This window comes from Peromyscus californicus, unplaced genomic scaffold (assembly GCF_007827085.1).
Source record: "Peromyscus californicus insignis strain IS unplaced genomic scaffold, ASM782708v3 Scaffold_3__1_contigs__length_106647218, whole genome shotgun sequence".
Taxonomy (NCBI): domain Eukaryota; kingdom Metazoa; phylum Chordata; class Mammalia; order Rodentia; family Cricetidae; genus Peromyscus; species Peromyscus californicus.
In genome coordinates, this window is record NW_026294551.1 from 105,794,428 (window position 1) to 105,816,558 (window position 22,131).

General features: G+C 41.4%; 1 protein-coding gene across 6 annotated transcripts in view; it reads right to left on the bottom strand.

The window, feature by feature from the left end:
- Pdxdc1 (pyridoxal dependent decarboxylase domain containing 1) overlaps window positions 1-22,131 on the bottom strand; it is a 59,066-nt gene that overhangs the window by 7,489 nt on the left and 29,446 nt on the right. For 5 of the 6 annotated variants that reach the window (XM_052759575.1, XM_052759573.1, XM_052759569.1 and 2 more), the window contains 8 exons: window positions 18,110-18,194; window positions 17,226-17,274; window positions 16,974-17,075; window positions 15,405-15,530; window positions 11,194-11,244; window positions 7,105-7,168; window positions 4,678-4,766; window positions 2,961-3,066 (listed from right to left, as the gene is read on the bottom strand). In XM_052759575.1, coding sequence (XP_052615535.1) covers window positions 2,961-3,066; window positions 4,678-4,766; window positions 7,105-7,168; window positions 11,194-11,244; window positions 15,405-15,530; window positions 16,974-17,075; window positions 17,226-17,274; window positions 18,110-18,194 — 672 coding nt within the window. The remainder of the gene's footprint in view (window positions 1-2,960; window positions 3,067-4,677; window positions 4,767-7,104; window positions 7,169-11,193; window positions 11,245-15,404; window positions 15,531-16,973; window positions 17,076-17,225; window positions 17,275-18,109; window positions 18,195-22,131) is intronic. The other variant, XM_052759572.1, reaches the window with a different exon arrangement.

A 22,131-nucleotide genomic window follows, 5' to 3' on the forward strand; every position in this document is an offset into this window, starting at 1 on the left:
TTGGGGCTCGGGCAACAGTTCTCTTGTACAAGCATGAGGACCTGGGTTTGGATCCCCATGGACCATAACACAAAAAAGTGGCTTCATGGTACACAGCTATGATCACAGCACTGGGGAAGTGGAGACTAGAGGATCCCTGGGCTCACTGGCCAGCTCAGTGAGCTCCAGGTTTAAACAAAAGACTCTGTCCTAAAAATAGAAAGTAGACAGAGATAAGAGGCATCTGATGCCAACCTCTGGCTTCCACATGCAAACACACGTACACCACACACATAAACAAATTTTTAAAAATCAGGCTGACAGGGCTCAGTGGTAAAGTTGCTTGCCACCAAGCCTGGCAACCTAAGCTTGATCCCAGGACCCACATGGGTAGTAGGAGAGAATCAAGTCCCATGGGTCCTCTGACTTCCACATGCATGTGCCCTTTCCACACAATAAACATAAATAATGAATGAATACATAACAATTCAATGGCTGCTGCTCCAGGAGACACAGCTGCTTTGTAGATTTAATGCACAGTGGAGCTCTCTACCTATAAGCCATTTTCTCACAGAAGGCCTAACGCAGGTTACACATATCCTGTCATGGGCTAAAACAAAAAGGCAGGTTTTTGTTTTTGTTTTATATGCAAATATTAATGGAAGAGAATGTTTTGGTGGGTTTGTATCTGGGACACCAGGAAGAGGGCAGAGAGACAATACCAGACCACATGAGATACACTGAGTTATTCAGAGGTGAGGGAGTCTTGGCAGTCTACCATCCCTCCTTCTTTGGGTTCACAGGTGCTGCTTGGGTGTTCTCTGCCAACCTCCAGCACTGTCTTCAGGGCTAGAGTTGAGGCCATCATCAAGTTCCAAAATGGCCTTTTCTTTACAGGGCAAATTTTCTTATTTTGGTGAGCTTGAGAAAATACCTTTGCAAAAATGTTGAGCATCTCATGAAAAACCACCAAAAACTTTCTTAAATTGTCTTAAGTTTTATTATAAAAAGCATAACCATTCAGCACTTGGGGTGCAAGGCAGGTGGATCTCTGAGTTCTAGGCCAGCCTGGTCTACAGATCAAATTCCAGGACAGCCAGGGCTACACAGAGAAAGTCTGTCTTGGAAAATCAAAGGGGCAGGGGAATGTGTTGTGGCTTATGCATGTAATCCCAGTACTTAGGAGACTGAGGCAGGAGGATCAGGTGTTTAAGGTCAGCCTGGGTTACAGAGCAAGACCCTGTTTCTAAAATAAAATAAGGGTTGGTGAAATGGTACTGTGAGTAAAGGTACTTGCTGACATGTATGACAACCGAGTTTGATCCCTAGAACTTATATTGTAAGAGGAAATTGACATCCAAAAACTGTCCTTTAATTTCCATATGTGTAAATGTAGAGCACATGTAGCATGTGCACACACATACACATACACCAAATAAATAAAAAATTTAAAAATAAGAAATACAGCCAGGTATATGGGTGCACACCTTTAATTCCAGCATTTAGAAAGCAGAGGCAGGCAGATCTCTGTGAGTTCAAAGCCAACATAGTCTACAGAGTGAATGTTTTAGGCCTGTCAAAGGTACAAAGTGAGACCCTGTCTCCAAAGAAAAGGAACATATGAAAACCCTACATATTTACAGGGTACTGTGGGCTATGTTGACACATGCATATCTGTAATGATCCCATCTGAGAAAAGCCTGTCTATGTCTCCAAACAGTCAACTGTTTCTTTGTGGAGAAGACATTCACAGTCTTTTCTAGCAGTAGCATTTTAGTGCATTCCTGTGAGCCTACAGGTACTGACACAAAACAGAACAAAGAGCTTCTTTCTCCTGCCCAGCTGTTGTTTTATTAGTGACCGAGAGGGCACATCCCATCTTTAGTTTTAACTTCACAGACTTCAACTGCACTGCTTTCTGCCATGTCTAAAAGGGTGGCCCTACTCTATTAGAGTCCCTAAGGCAACTGGGGATTCCCATTCCCATCCCCAGTGTGAATGGAGAACTTCTGGAGGGTTGACTACATGGAGGATCTTGGAGGGTGGCATGCCAGAAGATATGGAAACTGTGTCCCTTTCCTACAATTTGCCTTATACATTTCTTTTTTTCTTTTCTTTTTCTTTTTCTTTCTTTCTTTCTTTTTTTTTGAGACAAGCTGCTGAAAGGCTTGTTTGGGGTGGAAGGAGCTCTTTCTTACTGAAAACATTTTATATATTTTATCATGTTTTCCTCTCTCCCAATTCCTCCCAGCTCCTTTCATCTGCTACCTACACAATTGTATGTTCTCTCAACAAACCAAAAATGCGAGGGAAAAAAACCAAACAAACAAGAAACACAACTCCCCCTCCACCCAAAACTTGAAATTAAAACAAACAAAACAACAATAATAAAAAAAAAAAAGAAAAAAAAAAGCCAAACAAAGCAGAAGGAAACAAAAAATTCCACAAAAATGCCACTGAGTTCGTTTGTGTTGGCTAGCTACTCCCTGGCACTTTCCCTTGTCAGCTAACTGCAGACAGCTTCTTTGTTGAGGGGATAGGAAATGGGGGACAGGGGACAGGAAACAGGGGACAGGGTCCCCCCCTCCACTGTCCTCTTCCCTTCTCAGTGTGGGACCCTGTCTGCCTTGAACCTGTGCAGGTCTTGTGTGTGCTGCCACAGTCTCTAAGTGCTGAAAGGTTTTAAAGCTGCACAAGTCACTCAGATATGCACTTGGGCATGAGAAGTAACCCAAATAGAAAACCTAGAGTCAAAGGACATCAACACACAGAACTGAGTGGCTCCAGATGTCTCACTCTATTACTGAGAAGTTATGTTGACATAAATTTAGCCCCAAAGAAAAGCTACTTCAAAGGGAGATGCTGCAAACTACAGGAGAGCAGGGCACAAGGGAGACCCAGTCATCTGACTTGCTGGTCATCAGCAGGCACAATGGACTCTTTTTGCCCTAGCCACAGGGGCAAAGTTGAAATTGCCTTACCTGCCGCTGTCATCAAAGGGCTGAACCTCACACATGTGCCATCTCCCTCCAAGTCCATGACAGTGAGGCCACACACAGGCACTAACTGTTTCAGTTGTTCTCCTAGCTGCAGGGAAAAGGACGAGAACATTCCTGCAATAGGGGACTTAAATATCCTCACAGCCACCCTCACAACCTCACCCAGACTCAAACGGCTTCTGCAGCTAGTTTCTCTTATTCTTCAGGGTATCTTTCAATATTTCACAGCAATTTCCTGTTTCCAGTGCTATGAACAGACCTTGTCCAGGGGACTTTGCCCCTCCACCTCACCTTTTCCAATGAACAGTTCATTTTATGTTATTCCAAATACAAATTTACTTTAGAAAAACATGCACTACAGTTAAAACAAAAATATGAAATAAAAATGACTAACAACATACTATCTTAACACTGACCATTGATATCTGGTGTATTTCCCAGGGTCTTTTCTCTATTTTGTAACAATGCATTCTATACAATTTAGGAACCTAGCCGGGCAGTGGTGGCGCACGCCTTTAATCCCAGCACTTGGGAGGCAGAGCCAGGCGGATCTCTGTGAGTTCGAGGCCAGCCTGGTCTACAGAGCGAGATCCAGGACAGGCATCAAAACTACACGAAGAAACCCTGCCTTGAAAAACCAAAAAAAAAAAAAAAAAAAAATTTAGGAACCTATTCTCTTTGTCTGTATGCAGGCACACATTTGTGTGTGAGCATGGGTATGTGGAGGCCAGAGATCAATGCTGGGCTCTTCCTCAGTCATTCTCCATCTTACTTTTTGAGACAGGGCCTCTCCTCACTGAAACTATAGCATAATGATTTGTTTATACTGTCTGGCCAGTGAACCCCTGAACCACCTGTCTGCCTCTCTAGTGCTCGATTGTAGGTATGCTGCCGTGCCTGACTATTTTTTTTTACATGGATGCTGAAGATTTGAACCATGTCTGCCTGCATGCCGCCATACTCCCAGCTGCCGTGCTCCCCACCATGATGATAATGGACTAAATCTCTGAAACTGTAAGCTGCCACCTCAATTAAATGTTTTTCTTATAAGAGTTGCCATAGTCATGGTGTCTCTTCACAGCAATAAACACTTAACTAAGATAACATTTTTACCCTACTGAGAACACGTGAAGTCTAAACTCTAGGGTACTACATGTTAAGTGTTCAAAAAGCTGCTAGAGCAGAATGCTGGCCCACTTCGCCTGGCTGCCATAGGTCCTTGGGGACAACTGTACCTTCCGATGCACTTTGTTTGTTTGTCTTGTTTCTTTGAGACAGGGTCTCACTATGTAGCCCTGGCTGTCCTGGAACTTACTCTGTAGACCAGGCTGGCCTCGAACTCAGAGATCCACCTGCCTCTGCCTCCCAAATGCTGGGATTAAAGATGTGCACCACCACGCTCAGCTTTAGGCACACTCTTGTTGCCCAAAGCAGAGGTACTGAAGTTCAGCTTTACATACTGTTTTAGCCTTAGACATCGATCAGGAAATGGTCACAGAAGGAAAGTGAGGGGCTTGCCAGAGGTGACAGTGTGGGAAGTGCTTATCTGATTCAAAACAGAACAAGCCTGGTGTCTCTGCATGAAGCTCCTTCCTGTGGCTATGACTAACCACACATGACCACGTTACACAGCAGGGGTGAAGCCAGGTGACACTGCTCCAGACGTAAAGAAGAAAAAGTAGACAGCAGTCATCTTTACCCAGCGGTTCAGTGCATCACAGGAGTGTCTCTCCCGGCCAACAGCTGCAGGTGCTACGTTGGATACAGGGACAGCTTTAAACGCTGGATCTGAGGCCAAACACAGAAGGGATTCATTCCCAGAAACAAGGCCATAATAAACACTACAACTCAATCTCATTTCATGTAGATGCCAATGTGAATCCTTAGAGAACAGCATCACATATTAATGAAACCAAAATGTCTGAGAGGTTAATGTCCTATACCTTTCTGATGAACTAAGTAACTTCTCAATAGATTTTTAGAATAAGATTCTCCCCCTCCTCTCCTCTCTCTGGTTTCTTAAGACAGGGTTTCACTGTATAACCCTGATGTCCTGGAATTTGCTCTGTAGACCAGGCTGGCCTTGAACTCACGGAGTGAGTTCTGCCTCTGAGCGCTGGGTCTAAAGACTTGCGCTACCACCACCCAGCTTAGAATAGGATTCTTAATTTTCCTTTTTAAAAAAATTTGCTTTCAACACCAGCCTGGTGGTACACATCTATAATCTCAGCCTTTGGTAAAGCTAAGGCCAGAAGGCAGTGGTGGCACACGCCTTCAATCCTGGCACTGGGGAGGCAGAGGCAGGTGGATCTCTGTGAGTTTGAGGCCAGTCTGGTCTACAGAGCGAGTTTTTGGACAGCCAGAGGTACACAGAGGAATCCTGTCTCAAAAAAACCAAAAGGTTGCTTTCAAGGAATTCCAAAAGGAAACCAAAGAAATGTAAATGGACAATAAAGAGAACAAAAAAATCACTATGCATCAAGCCAAAGCCATTGAAAAAAGTGGGGCTCTGACGGAGGGTGATGGAGCCCATGCAGACAGGAAGGTGGGCATTTAGTGGAGATAGTATTGAGTAAGCAGACGGACTGCTACAAGTTTAAAGTCAGCTTGGTCTACAGAGTGAGATCTTGTTTCAAACAAGAAAAAAAGAAAAGGAATGAAGGGAAATATATTTGAAGCAGAAAGAACAGCAGTGCCACAGCCACATGCAAGACAGGAGCAGGGTGTCCTAGGAATGGTGTAAAGCCCTGGACTCGAGTCAGCTGAAAAAGAGAGATGCTGATGGCTATGAGCAGGGCAGGGGCTGAGGTGAAGCTCACTTACTGCCATGCAGAGTTGCCTGAAAGGGACTGTCTACAAATGTGGGAATGTCAGTGATGAGTAGGTGCTGTGGTTGTCTAGATGAAAACTAATGTGCGTTGGACTAGGTTGGTGGCATGCTGGTCACTTTTTTCCCCTTGAAGTATTGGGGATTAAACCTAGTGCCTTATGTATGCTAGGAATTGCTATATCCTCAATATGATCCATTCTTTAAAAATAGAGATTTATCTATCTATCTATCTATCTATCTATCTATCTATCTATCTATCTATCTATCTATTTATTTATAGACTGGGATTCTCTGTGTAGCCCTGGCTGTTCTTTCTATCTTTCTATCTTTCTATCTTTCTATCTATCTATCTATCTATCTATCTATCTATCTATCTATCTATCTATCTATAGACTGGGATTCTCTGTGTAGCCCTGGCTGTTCTAGAACTTGATCTCAAATTCAGAAATCCTCTGCCTCTGTCTCTCCAGTGTTGGGATTATAGGTGTGTATTACTTCACCAGGTTAAAAGAAAATCTTGATCCCAGCACTCAGGAGGCACAGGCAGGCGGATTATTGTGAATTTGAGGCTAAAATTAGTTTATATAGCAAGTTCCAGGCCAGCCAGAGGAGAAGGGGGTGGGGTGGGGTTGGGGAGGGGAGAGAGTGAGAGGATGAAAGGGAGACAGAGACAGACTGGCTGAGTCTTTGACTTATCCTCCTTAATCAAAATGCTTGAGAAGTAGAGGCTAAGAATCTAACAGGAGAATAAGAAGTTTAATGTCCCACACTTTTTCCTCATTATGTAACTCCAAAAATATCCCCAGAAATACAATTCTTTATTTCCATTTTAAAAAAAGTCACTCTCGACAGGTGGTCCCACCTTTAATCCCAGCCCTCTGGAGGCAGAGGCAGGAGGATCTCTGTGAGTTTGAGGGCAGCTTGATCTACAGAGTGAGTTCCAGGACAGCCAGGGCTATACAGAGAAATTCTGTCTCAAAAGAACCAACCAAACAAACAAACAAAAAAGTCACTCTCCTTAAAAAGAATTCTGAGAACAAACCAAAACAAAGTTTGTAAGCTGACAACCAGTCTGCTAAGCACTGTGTACTCAGCACAAGCTATGTGATGGTATTTGGGAGTCCTCGGTTTAACACTAACATGCTTGTGGAAACTGTAATACTTTTCTAAAATGACTGAAGATTTTAGCAATAAAAACATATGGACTACCTATTTGGTTATATAATATTAAATTTAAAGCCTTAAACACAGATATAAACCTTTTTTTTTTTTTTTTTTTTTTTTTAAATCACCTACCTGAGCCTGGTAATTCCTGGAAAAATCTGAACACTACTACTGGAGAACTGAGCTCATCTTCCACCTGCAAAAAGTGAAGTGTGCTGTTACCACACTGAGGATAGGGTCAAACATCAACAGGATGAGACAGTATCTTTGGATAAACAGGCAGATATGCTGCTTGTACACAGACATTTTAAAAAGCTCAAAGGTTGTAAGTGGCCTGAAATGAAATGAAAATGATGATTCCTTACTCTCTTGACCCAATAAACCCTATAAAACCATGCAAACTAGCAAAATGCATTTAAATTTAAAGAAAAATGCGTAGGATGTTTTGCTTGCATGTGTGTATGTGAACCAAGTGTGTGCCTGGTACCCCCAGAGGCCAGAATAGGATACTGGATCCCCTGGAACTAGAATTACAGACTGTTGTGAGCCACTATGTAGGTGCTGAGAATCAAATCTGGGTCCTCTGCAAGAGCAGCAAAGTGTTCCTAACTGCAGAGCCATCTCTCCAGCCTAAATCAGGAACTTTTTATAAAAAGGCATCAGCTCTTAGAACAAGACTCAAGTCCTTCTGGCAATGTACATACCTGCAGCCTAAAATATACCGGTGAACTGTCAGACAAGTAACTCAACCTGTTTCCTAACTGATGACAATGCTCACTGCATTACAATGTCATGATGTACTTCCCTCTCCACATAAGCCGACGATCAGGTTTACCACACAACTATGGTACATACCAACCAGCAATAGCAACAGTGTTTCTGTTGGGGGACACTCTAGAGATGCTTTTTTTTTTCAGCACTTAACAGTTGTAATCTAAGCCGGGCAGTGGTGGCGCACGCCTTTAATCCCAGCACTCGGGAGGCAGAGCCAGGCGGATCTCTGTGAGTTCGAGGCCAGCCTGGGCTACCAAGTGAGTTCCAGGAAAGGCGCAAAGCTACACAGAGAAACCCTGTCTCGAAAAATCAAAAAACAAAACAAAACAAAACGAAACAAAAAAAAAAAAAACTATCAGTGTAGTCATGAATCATGTGTTTTGAATTATACTGTGGCTGATAAAGTCACTTAGTAGAACTACAACAGGAAGTGCTAACTCACAGACAGGCTCTCTCACTACGTAATGCTAGCTGGCCTGGAACTCACATAAATAAAATAAAATTACTAATGCTGTTTAAGAAAATAAGGACTTATTGTTTAAGTAGAATGGGGAGTTCCACAAGGAAAAAGGAACTAAAAAGTTGGCAAAACAATCTCCCCATCTTTTGAGGTAAGGCAGAGTGATCCAGTTCATAACGTGTGTGCATGTATATACATATGATCACTGTTTTCTTCTTCCTTTGAACCTTGATCTCAGTGTCAGTGTGTAGTTATATAAAAAAAAAAAAATGCAAGGTTCTACCAATATAACAGACTGAACTAATACTGAAGTTATCTAATTATAAATTCTGAAGTGTTATATTAAGCCAAATTATATCTAAAAAGTTAAAACCATTTCTGGGCTCAAAACAAAATGAATCCAGAAAGAGTAAACAGAAGAAGCATCTGTGAGGACTGGACATAGTGGCACACTCAGGAGGCAGAGGCAGACAGATCCCTGAGTTTGCAGCCAGGCTGGTCTACAGAGCAAGTTCCAGTCAAGGCTACACAGAGAGACCCTGTCTCAAAAAAACAAATGACAACAACAAAGTAGCAGCTGTAAATGTAACCTAAGTTGCTTGGACTGGGAGCATGAGTGGTCATGAACCATAACTTTTATGGTTGAGATCCTATATTTTAATGCCCATGTGGTGCATAGAGAATTTATACAAAGCTTTTAATGAAGCTTCTGCAGGGAAAGAAATAAGTATATATATACTATATATATTGTGTGTGTATTATATATATTATAATACATAATATACATATAGTGCATAAAATATATATTATAATATATAATATTATATATATTATAATACACACACACACACACACACACACACACACACACACACACGAGCCTGAGTAAAAATGAGGTCAATAAAGAAGAAAAAATCCTGGGGAATCAAGTGATGTATGTCCTGTGTGTGTGATCTCAGGGTGCTGAGGGGAAGGCTTCTTGAAGAGGAGATGTTTGAATTGAGACCTGAAAGCTCACAATTCAGTCAAAAGAAGAAATAGGGAGCAGTGAGTGTCTCCAAGCAGAGGGAACAAAGGAGACTGTTGTAGTGATTAAACAAAACAATGCACAAAAGATACTGGGTGCTATGTGTGCTAACTGTAAATAATAAGCAGCCTACTAGTGGCTGTGAGATGACTGACATGCTACTTACTCTGTCTTGTGTTGTTTGCTTATCATATATCCTCCACTGAAGGAAGTGGCCATTGAAAGAAGGGCTGTTGGAAGGTTTGTGGCTCGACTATGTGTAGCCTTACAAACACACTCCAAAAGAACTGATGGTTAAGAGGGGACATAAGGAGAGTCTGAGTGGGCTCAGCAAGGGACAGGACAACCACATGGGCTCAGTACTGCCTCGATTCCTAACAACAAGCTCATTCTAGTCCACTGTGGAGCTCCTCATCGGCAGGCAGAGGTGTCCAACTAATATACTTTCATTTGACAGCTGATATGACAGAACAAGAGGTTAAGAAAATAACTCAGGGTATGGAGAGGTGGCTCAGTAGTAAAGAGCACTGACTATTCTTCCAGAGATTCAATTCCCAGTAACGACATGGTGACTCACAACTGTCAGTAACTCCAGTTTCAGGGGATCCAGTGCTTTCTTCTGGTCTCTACATACATGGTAAATAGACATAATTGCAGACAAAACATCCATGCATATAAAATAACAACAAATAATCTTATGAAAAAATGAAAATGACTCTGTCACAGGGTCACCCTGTGGCACTGCTAAGAGCAGAACTCAAGCCTCCTGACTGGGAATCATCTGCTCCTCCAATGACCCACTATCCTCTTCCAAGTTTCCTTTCAACTGAATGCTGCCAGCTGACTGGCTTCAGAATGCAATACAGAGTACCTGTTCCCCAACCCTGGCTCCTATCCTACAACCTAACCATATTCTAAACAAAAGTGATTATATTAATCTGGACCCCAAATAAACTCAAGGACCAACTTTGAACTAAACTTGTTTTGCAAAAGTGCCAAAGAAACACTCAGTGAGCACATTTAAATAAAAACCTGACCTATTTATTTCCTGAATGAAGCAAAATGTGAAAAGCTGCCCTCCTGGACTGATGCTTTTAGTTGTTAGTCCTGCTAAGTCCCTATCTCCTTGTGAGTTACTATTTGAGGGAGCCAAGATCCCAGAAGACAAGGCCTGGGGCATCTGCTTTTTCCTTCTTATCCCACTTTGATCAGGTTTCAGAAAGCAGCCCAGAGTATTCTGAGACAGTCATCTCTGAGGATGGGTGATCTTAAGTCCTTGGGAAGGTGAAGTAAAAGGAATTTACACAAGATCTTTGTGCAATTCTAGATTTTAACAGAATTATAGGAATTTAAAATTTAAATATTGTTTGGTACAGATTTCTTAATTTCAGACTAACTGTATAATTAGGTCACAAACATGTGTGATTCCCTCATAAAGACTGTTGCTGGGTGGTGGTGGTGTACGCCTTTAATCCCAGCACTCAGGAGGCAGAGGCAAGCGGATCTCTGAGTTTGAGGCCAGCCTGGTCTACAGTGAGTTCCAGGACAGGGTCCAAGGTTACACAGAGAAACCCTGTCTCAAAAAAACAAAACAAAACAACAACAACAACAACAAAAAAAACCCCCACACAACCAAAAAGACAGTTCACTGGAACTGTCACAACTCAAATGAAATGTTATCACACTTAGGGAAAACCATTTTCTTTACTGGAGTTAAAAAACCTTAATTCAGGAGCTGGAGAGATGGCTCAACGGTTAAGAGCACTGACTGCTCTTCCAGAGGTCCTGAGTTCAATTCCCAGCAACCACATGGTGGCTCACAACCATCTGTAATGAGATCTGGTGCCCTCTTCTGGCCTGCAGGGATACACGCAGACAGAACACTGTATACATAATAAATAAACAAATCTTTAAAAAAAAAAAAACTTAATTCAAAAGCACAGAAAATTATATACTATACCAAAATTCTGATGTGGTCCACTTTCTTCAAACTTTCTTGCAACCGCTGACTCTATAAATAACAACAACACACAAAAGTATACAACCTTACTAGACTGACATAATATATTAGCAGGTATCATGAGGGTCTTTGCAATATGCAAATAAGCACTTCAAACAAAGGCATCTGCAACGTGGTGATTAAGTTTGGGTCCCAATTTTTACAACTCAACATCTGCAAATATTTTTCAGTCTTTCACATGTAGAGCTAGCAAGTGAAGGCACATGGCATGCCAAGCCATGAGGATGGATACAATTGCCATTACTATATAGTCTCAATCCAATACCCCTCATCACTGATATGAGAATCATTATAGTCCCTAACTCAGGGAGTAGAAGAACATGAATTCAGCATTGAGTATTGCATGTTGCAAAGCCCCTCAAGGAACCCCACTTGAAATTTGTTCTATCAGTGAAACTTACATTCGAGTGAAATTGTGGGCATCATATGAAATAATGCAAAGTGCTTCAAGGTGTTTGGCACTGAGTAGATGCTCAACAGCTGCCACATATGAAGAAAGAGGAGATAAGGAGGAGGAGAGGGGAGTCACAAGAGACAGCTTTCTTTTATTGGGGATGCATGACACACAGTATGGACTATAAGGCATGAACATGCAGACATGCACATCTGCTAATGCTCCACATAGTTTCACAGGTGCTCTAGGATAGTGAGTGAACAGCAGGTTGTCATTCAAACCCTTATGAACACTGGAGATTAACTACAGGTTTGAGTTGTAGGCAGGTGCCAGAGCTGTAGTAATCTCAAGGGCTTGGTAGTTAATGTCATCATTATTTTCCTGTACTCCTAAAGCCAAGGGGAATTGAACCTCTCCCATAAGTGCTCAAACCTTCCCCTAATTTGACTAAGTTGCTATGGTAAAAAAGGCTTTTATTTCCTAAGAACTAAATCATGATATGAGCTAACAGCATGATGAAAACACTTTTTAAAAAATGCTTTATAAACATGAACCTTAAAATTAATTTTCAATGTAAAAAGGAACTAATCTATAAACCAAAGAATGAAATACTAATTTCTCTTAAGTATAAAAATGACAGAAGAAAGTGTCAATATCCTGGGTTGGAGGAGAAACAGTGGAGTATTTGTTTGGGGTACTGAGACTAAACTCAGGGCCTTGCACATACCAAGTGTGTGGTCTACCACTGACCTACAACCACAGCTGTTGTAGAATATTATTTTAAGGTGTGTTACTTTTGTTTAACTCTGTGAAGCTGAGTTACTGTGCCTGTGTAAAACACCTGGTGGTCTAATAAAGAACTGGCCCATAGTGAGGCAGGAGAAAGGAAAGTCAGGGCTGGCAGGAAGAGAGGATATATAGAAGAACTCTGGCAGGAGAAAAAAAAAAAAGATGGAGGAGTGAGGAGATCTAGCAGCCAGAGAGGGAGGAGGACTCCAGGGGTCAGCTACCCAGCTACACAGCAAGCCATGGGGTAAGAGTAAGATTTACAGAAGTAAGAGAACGGAAAAAGCCCATAGGTAAAAGGTACACAGGGCTAATTTAAAGTTAAGGAAATAAGCCAAGCTAAGGCCAGGCATTCATATGAAGTAAGAATAAGCCTCTATGTGTGATTTATTTGGGAGCTGGGTGGTGCCCCCCACAAAAGAGTAAAATACCAATAACAACACACAGCCCAAGAATATATTTAAAACAAAGACTTAAACCTATATAAATAATTTATGTGACCAGGCACTACTTAATAGTTTAACATACATCAACTCAGTATGTTCTTATAAGTAAATTATTATCTTATATTACAGGTGAGAAAAAAAGGTGTCAAAAGATGACAACATACTTTTAAATTGGCACAGGGATCAATGTTCACACCACACAAATAAGATAGCCTCTCATGTAATCCAGGTGTTGTCAAACTTACTATGTAGTGAGGCTGGTCTTGAACTCCTTCCTGATCTTCCTGACCCCACCTCATGAAAGCTGGGACTACAGTCATGCATAATCATATTTAAACCCAATCGCTTTTTCCTGCTGTCAAAGTTGGCCTTGAACACTTAGTCTTCCCTGCCTCTGCCTGCTTTTTTTTTTTAAAGAAATTTTTTATTCATTTTATATACCAACCTCCTCCCACCCCTCCAGCCTTTCCCCTCCCAGCCCACCCCCCATTCCCTCCTACAAGAAGGTAAGGCCTCCCCTGGGGAGTCAGCAGAGCCTGGTGCATTCAGTAGAGGCAGGTCCAAGCCTCTCCCCCTATATCAAGGCTGTGCAAGGTGTCCTACTACGCATAGGTAGTGGGCTTCAAAAAGCCAGTTCATGCACCATCGATGGATCCTGAACCTACTGCCAGGGGGCCCCTTAAGCAGATCAAGCTACACAATTGTCTCGCTTATGCAGAGGGCCTACTCTAGTCCTGTGGAGGCTCCACAGGTGTTGGTCTAAATTTCATGAGTTCCCACTGGTTTGGTTTGGTTGTCTCTGTAGGTTTCCCATTACGATGATGATGATGACCCTTGCTCATAGAATCCCTCTTCTCTCTCTGACTGGACTCCTGGAGCTCAGCATGGTGTTTGGCTGTGGATCTCTGTATCTGCTTCCATCAGTTACTGGGGAAAGGCTCTATGATGACAGGGTATTCACCGATCTGATAACTGGGGTAAGCCAGTTCATCTGCCTGCTTCTTAAGTGTTTGGAAAACAGGGTTGAGCTACCACGCCTACCTTAAGGGTAAGGTTCTCAATACGTTTGTTCAAAATTGCTATGCTGAAACCTAATATCCTAAACAATGATATTAACAGGTTCAGCCTTTGGAAGTGGTTAGTGCATGATGGCTCAACCATCATGCACTAAAAAGAATTCACTAAAAAAGATTTGTGAACATGCTTATAAAAAGATGAAGGGATGCCTGGTGGTGGTTGTGGTGTACACCTTTAATTCCAGCACTGGGAGGCAGAGGCAGGTGGATCTCTGTGAGTTTGAAGCTAGCCTAGTCTAAAAAGCCAGTTGCAGGGCAGCCATAGCTATTACCAGAGAAACCCTGTCTCAAAAGAACAAAACAAAACAAACAAGCAAACAAAAAACGGAGTGCTTTCCCTGTTTCCAGGTGAGAATACACAGATGGTACCATCTAAGGCCTTCACCAGACACCAAATCTGCTGACATCTTGACCTCAGATTTGAGCATCTACAAATAAAAGCAACATGTTTTTTGCTACTCACAAATTACCCAGTCCAACGTATTTTGTTTTAGCAGCCAAACAGATGACATTAACCTATAACAGAATTTACGTTTTTCATAATCAGATTACCTCTAATACAAAGAGAGATTGGTCCCCAGAACCTTACAAATAGGAAACCCAAGCTACTGTATTAAAAATACCCACACCTGGGAGCTGGAGATGGCTCCGCAGTTAGGAACACTGGTTACTCTCCCAGAGGACCCAAGTTCTGTGAATGGCTACACACAGAGAGTATACTGGTAGTGCTAATGGGACTTGATAAGTAAAAAACAAAAAGAAAAGCAAAACAGAGTAAGGTGGGTATGGAATGAATGGGATTTGCAAGAGTTGGGGGAGGCGAGTGAAAATACAATATATGAAATTCTAAAACCATTAATAAAAATACCTATAAAAAACCCCATGCCACTTACACTGAATTTTCTTTTTTTCCCTTCATTCCTTTTTTTTTTTTTAAAATTGATTTTTATCTTTTTATTTTGAGACAAGGTCTCTCTATGTAGTCCTGGCTATTCTGGAACTTGCTATATAGGAACAGGTTGGCCTCAAACTCAAGAGATTCTTCTATCTCTGCCTCCCCAAATGCTGGGATTAAAGGTGTGGGCCACCATACCAGGCCTCTACACTGAATTTTCAATTTTTATATTCCCTCTCTCTGGAAGGCCAGTCAGTCAAGAGCAATATTTATGCATCTTCTCTTTTCTTGGAAGTCATTTTGTGACTGTTCTCATTCCAGCGTGACACTGGCATATTCCTTTTCATCTGGAAATAATGTTGGGTCAATGCCACCAGTCTCTCCCAGAACTCCAAAGAAACACATATACATGAGGCACTTAGTTTGCTTGCTGATGAGATGATACACCAAGGTGACAAGGTACTGGACACATATACCAAAAGGAAAAGATTTTCCTGTCACTGATTCTGTGGAGGAGTCTCTGCAACTCTTCTAATGTTTCAGTTTCTACTCACCAGCTGACAGGCATGCTTTATTCTTTCCACAATGCCATCCAGTCCCAAGTATTGTAAAGACAACCACAGCGGCAGGGCTCGGAGTTTGTCTGCAGGCTTATTTGATGTCAGACCAGCAACTAGTGTCTGAAAAAGACAAGATAGGTGCACTGACCAGGGCTGCTGGAATGTCAGCACTAACTAGCAACTCTTCACTACATACTTGGAATGTATCAAATGCTATGCTGGATACCTGGCTTGCATTATCCATTTAGCCCTTCAACAACTAGTGCCCTAGGTAAGCTTAGCTCAGAGACCCAACTGTGCTCAAGGATTCACAGGTGAAGAGAGGCAGAGCTACTCCTGGTGAGAATCCAGATGGGGTATGTTCTAGAGCCACAGTTCTTAGTCATTTAGGAGGCAGCCTCTTGACAGGTCACTATGAGCATATTTGAAATTGTTGGCCATTTTCAACTAAGCAAGATATCAACTGTTTAAGCAATAATCATTAAACATTTACTTTGCATGTATCTATCGTTAACACATCTGCCAAAAAACACAATTTAGTGTTAAAACCAAAATATTAGGTTATAACCTGTACTAGAAAATGTAGGTCAGGGGTCTTAAATGGTAATTTTACTTTTGGGAATCTAATCTCTGGAAAGAATTTAATATGTAAAAGGATATTTATTGTCTTATTAACAAAAACTTGGCAACAACTTAAAAGCTCACAAATGACCATTATTAAGTAAATTGTGATCAAGCAACAGAAAGAAAATCATAGTCATAAAATGCCACACACACACACAAATAATCTTTCATATACATAAGGAAATACAGGCATAACTGAAAATATTTAAAGTATGGCTTCCTGGGCTAATGAGATGGCTCAACAGGTAAAGGCACTCATGTGAGTTTGATCACTAGAACCCATGGATAGGTGGAGGGAGAGACTTTCACAAAGTCATCCTCTGACCTCCACATGTGTGTTGTAGTATGTAGAGTTCCCCATCACTACCTCCAATTTTTTTTTAAGTATGGATTCAATTTTTTTTTTTTTTTTTAAACACAGAGCCTATGTATCCCACGTTGGCCTTGAACTCCTGATCCTCTTGGGTCCACCTTCCAAGTGCTAGGATAACAGGTATGCTCTACCACACCCATTTTATATGGTGCTGAGCATGGAATCCAGGGCTTTAGGCATGCTAGGCAAAAAGTCTACCAATGGAGCTCCAGCTCCAACAATTTTTTGTTTTTATTTTTGAGACAGGGTCTTACTATGTAGCCTAGGCTATACTAAAACTTGCTATGAAGCCCAAGATAACCTTAAACTTGAGATTTTATTGCCTTAGTCTTACAGGTATGTGCCACTATGCCCACTTTAAAAAAATGGTATTGGAGGGTAAGAGCAAGGTACAATATGCATGCATGAAAATGCCATAATGAAACCCATTATTTTGTATATTTGCCAAAAAAAATTTAAAAAAGGTAACAGAAGTAGAATTAAGAAAAAAATTCCTTTATTTCTCTGAATTCTATCCTGTAAGGCAATTATGAATACCGTTCATTCCCTAGTGACAGTCAGCTCACCAAGGCAGGATCGTCATGTTTGTAGAGAGTCACTGCAGGGACAGCTGGTAAACCTAGCCATGGGCCAGGAGTCAGTGTCATGCTATCACATTTGGTTGCAGCCTACCAGAAAGAGAGTTTTGTTCATTAGGTGACCAAAGGATATGAAACACAGTCCCTCTTACAGTCGTGAAAACTATGGAAAGCCAGCATGGACTGAACAGACTAAGCTCCTTCTTATCACCACCAAAATTCAATAAACCAACAACATACCAGCACAGACGAGGAGACATAACCTAGAGCCAATGTTGCCAGATTCACACTGGAAGAAAAAGCACCAGTCTAAGAACAAATTAGTTAATGTGACTTATTCCCTAAGCAGTACTCTACAAGAGAGAAAGATGCTGTCATAAGGTGACATGTGACCATCTTCACCTATGTCTTTTGTTTCATTAGCATTAATAAAGCAAAAGATGGGAACTACAGAAGTTCTAAAGAAAGCTTTAAAATGCACTTTTAATAAAAACATGCTTTGGGGGCTGTCCTTGCTTATTTAAGACAATGCACACACTATTCTGTATCTTTCATTGCCACTCTTCCTCAGTCACTGTTCTTTTTGTAGAGGAAAGATAAAAGGACCCTTATCATCTTGGACAATGTGATGACATGGGCACCTGGCTGCCCTGCACCTGCTCTCCCTAAAGATACTCCAGGGCCTTCTGTCAAACCACCCTATCACCTTTAACAAGCTATGACTCAGGTGGAGTCACTTACCCACATCAGGTGTCCAAAACACCTCAACCATCAGAGAACTCACGGAGCATGAAGCTGGAAAGGAGGCTAGGATTTCTGCAGTTACTTTTACCACAATAGAAAAAATCTCTCCAAGAGCCAAAACATAGGAAATCAAGCCAAGTGACCATGATTAGGGGAGAAGTGGAGAGGAATATATGGAATTCTGGTTGACACTGTGCTTAAAGCCAATCCCAATACTGGTCTTTTCAGTTGTACAAAGCAATAGAATGTCCTTTTGCTTTAGTCAGTTTTGTCATCTGTAGTCCAAGCCTTTAATGATAAATGTCACTCTGAGTGTTGGTCTGGGCGTCCACTCTCCATGAAGACCAACATGGAACTAACCAACCTTACCATATACTTACCCTTCCACATGAAGCCAGATGTCATATTGCTCACAGAGCTCCTTCAAACGTCCAATCTTGTCTGTGTGTCCAACAGCTGCAGTTCCTAAAACAAAATAAACAGGAGCATTACAAAGCAACCCAGTGCCTTCTGACTCTTTCCAGTGAGGGAGTTTTCATGCACAGTTATATGGCATCTCCACAGGATGGATGACTTAAAATCAATACTTGCAAGTTGGTTTGTGTAAGTTTTGAAGAATGTGCCTCCTTTATAAGTAATTTTGTACTGAATTTGTGTACTTGCTTTTAAATTCACTAGACCTGTTGAGTCATGGAAAACTGCCAAGTCTGCCATCAATACTGTGGGACTGTCGATTTATGCCTGCATTCTATCAGCATTCTCTTTAGAAACTTCAAAGCTTTGTCCACAAGCATTTGTAACTATTTTCTCTTTCAGATTATGTCTTGTCAGTGTGAACTATTTTACACTCACTATTCTAGGTATTGTACTTTTGTTGACATTTGCTCAAGATATCCTTGTTCATTGTTATCTCTACATCTTGAGTTATTCTGATTTAGGTATCTCCTTTATAAAAAGAATATATAACATGAGTTTGGGTTTTTACCACAGAGGTTATTATAAAACATGTATTTTGAAGACTACTTAAACATACATCATCCCTCAGTAATTTGGAATATAGACTTCGTTGAGTACACCCCTTTTCAGACAAAACTTAAGTAAAATATAGAGTCATGTATTCCCCCTAAATGCCCTAAATTTTCAGTTAATAAAATCCCAACTAGTAAGAACTTCTACGTCCTCACCATGGCCTTAACAAACCCATCTTTAAAAAAAAAAGGTAATGTAGGCTGTAATGTAGGCTGGCAGTGTAGCTTAGTTGGTAGAATGTTTGCCTAGCATACAGAGAACACTATGTCAGATCCCCAGCACCACATAAAGTAGGCATAGTGGCACATGCTTGTAATCCTAGCACTAAGACCAAAAGTTCAAGGTCATCCTTGGCTACCTGAATTAAAGGCCAGCATGAGATACATGAAACTTTTTATCTCAAAAAAGGGGTTAGGGAACTGGGGAGATAGTTAGGTAAAGTGCCTGTCTCACAAACAAAGTTTAGCTCAACTGAAGCACCCGGGAAGGACACTCCTGTGATGATTCACATTACATTTGAAGTTTAGACTTTCTATGCTTGAGAGACCAAAAAGCAAAACATGCTTCTAACATGTAAGTCCCTAACTTTTACAGGCTATACTCTAGCAGCCCACATTCATTTCTCCCCCTGAGGCTGAAGACTGTTCTTAAATTACTGATCTTGTAAAACTTGCTGTTCTTACGAAATAAAAGGTCATAAGGCTAACTGCTATTTCTGCTTTTATAATCAAACTTGCTTACTCTGATCAAAAAGAGGACAACTGCAAGACATATATTTTAAAATTAAGACCCTGCCCACACATAGGCAGAATACATGTAATCTTGTGGGGTTTGCCTTTATAAACCCTGGACTGATATGGCTAGCTGCTGCATCTGGAGGGTGCTCTAAGCTGATGTCCTGGTGTCATGAGCATCCAGCACCAGTATTTCTGTTTTGTTTTGGTTTTTTGAAACAGAATTTCTGTGTAGCCTTATTGTCTTGAAACTTGATCTGCAGACCAGGCCGGTCTTGAACTCACAGAGATCCACTTGCCTCTGCCTCCCAAGTGCTATGATTAAAGGTGTACACCACCAACATGCCCCAGCACCAGTATTTAATAAAACCTCTTATTAAAATTTATCCATGGTCATTGTGAATCTCTGTGTGACCAGACTAATAACAACTCCAACCTATTGAGCTGCCTGTAGGCTGTGCAGTCCGGGTCCCCAGCCTTGTGAGCTGTCCCCCATGTTGGAGTGGGCTTTGGTGATGCAGCTAACCCTAATAAAACTCAATGGTTTATCAAGTTGGACTTTGGTGGTGCCTGTATTTTGGTCTGTAGTTAGGATCCCTATCTAGGGTGAGTAGACATATGTGTTGTGTCTCCCCAGGAAAACTTTTGTCACACAACACCCTACCAGGAATGTATGTAGCTGCTTAATCCCTATCAGCATTAGGCACTTTTTGCCCCTGCAGTAGGACTGGAGCCAGGGTCTCAGGCACAGCAGACAAACATTCCATCACTACACTACATCTCAAACTCACTGTGGTTTTATTTATTATTTTATTTTATATTTTGAGACTGTCTAGCCCTGAACTCACTATACAGCTTTAGACAACGCTGAACTTCAAACTTCTTGTTCCCACCTCCAGAATGCTGGAATTACAGACATGTGCCACCCACATTTGGTTCACTTAGACTTACAGATCAAAGCCAGAGCTATGAAATACTAACATGTACTCTACCAACTCATTGAACTACATCCCACAACTTACTGTGGTTTCTCCATTCAGCCCAGACTGACCTTGAGTGTTGATCTTTAGGCTTTAGCCTCTGAAGTGCTGGGATTGCAAACTATGATCTAAGTATGTACAAAACATATGCAGCTGAACTGTATTGTTCTAATGATACTGATATTAAACATCTTTTCAAGTGTTTATATGCCCTTTGGTAAAGAATTCATCCAAATGCTGTTAATTTTAATGCTGTCTATCACCTTACTGTAATGGGGCCCCAGACCTTAGCACAACTGACTCCATGATGGATGTGCCATTCAGGCTGTAAAACACAGCATGTAGACAGCATCACCTGCCAAAACTTAAAGGCCCAATCCATCAAAGCCCATTCGGTTCTGGGAAAGTCTCAAAATGTACTAACCTTACTTTTCAGCTTCTGCAGTTCTGCTTCTGGCTAACTACTCTTGTTAACTGAAGTATGTTAACCCAGAATATGTTTTTTAATGCTTAAAGGCTCACTCGGAGAAAGACTTAGTGCTACACTGGGATTCTGAATGTTGGAGCCCACTGAAAGTTCCTAGTGGCTTTACCCAAGACTGCATAAGAGGATGATTGGGTACCAGGTGTTTGAAAGGGTCTACATTTGGCTGTATCTAGCAAGGGGGAGGTCTTTTGCCCCTCCCCTTGGCATTTTTATAAAAAGCCCTTTTGAATAAAGTTCTGGGCCAGTGGATAAGGACCCAGGCCCACCCAAGGCTATACTGTGTTTCTGTTTCTCTCCCCTCCATATTTCTATCTAAGTCTCTTATCTGTCACTCCTCAAGAGTCTCTGGGGTAAATAAATTTGGGAGCTGGTCTCCCACACCTGAACACCAGTGTAGTCAATGGCTGGCCAATAAATACTTTCTATTGGCTTAAACCCATGTCTGAGCAGTCTTCTCTGGTGAATACCCCACAGCACTTACTACTGAATTGCAAAGTAACTTCACATATTTTAGATATAAGTCATTTGCTAGAAAAGTGTTTTGAAATACTTTTCCCAGCCTACTGCTTGCTTTTCATTTCTTTTGTCTTTTTTTGTTTTTTAAGACAGCATTTCTCTGTGCAATAGCCTTGGCTATCCTGGAACTCATTTTGTAGACCAGGCTGGCCTGGAACTCAAAGAGATCCACTCACCTCTGCCTCCTGAGTGCAGTGCTGGGATTAAAGGCATGAGCCCCCACGCTGCTTTTCATTTCATAATAGGGCCTTTTGTTTTTTTTTCTCTGTTTGAGATAGATTCTGTTATGTAGCTCTAGCTGTCCTGGAATTTGTTATGTAAACAAGGCCAGCCTTAAACACAGAGAGATCTCCTGCCTCTGCACTTCTAGTATTGGAATTAAAGGCATGAGCCACCATACCAGCTCAAAAAGTCTTCTCAAACAGCAAAAGCTTCTTGTTGCTGGGGACTGAAGCCAGGGCCTTGTACTTGCTAAGCAAAAGCTGTACTGAGTGATATCCTAAATCAAGTTTTTCATTCTTTTTTGGTGTTGTTTGAGGCAAGACCTCACTATGTAGCCTTGACTGGCCTGGAACTTGTTACACAGAAATTGTGACAAGGCTTGTTTAGGGATAAATTACTTAGAGACAGAGCCTATAGTTCATTTGGGCCTTCTT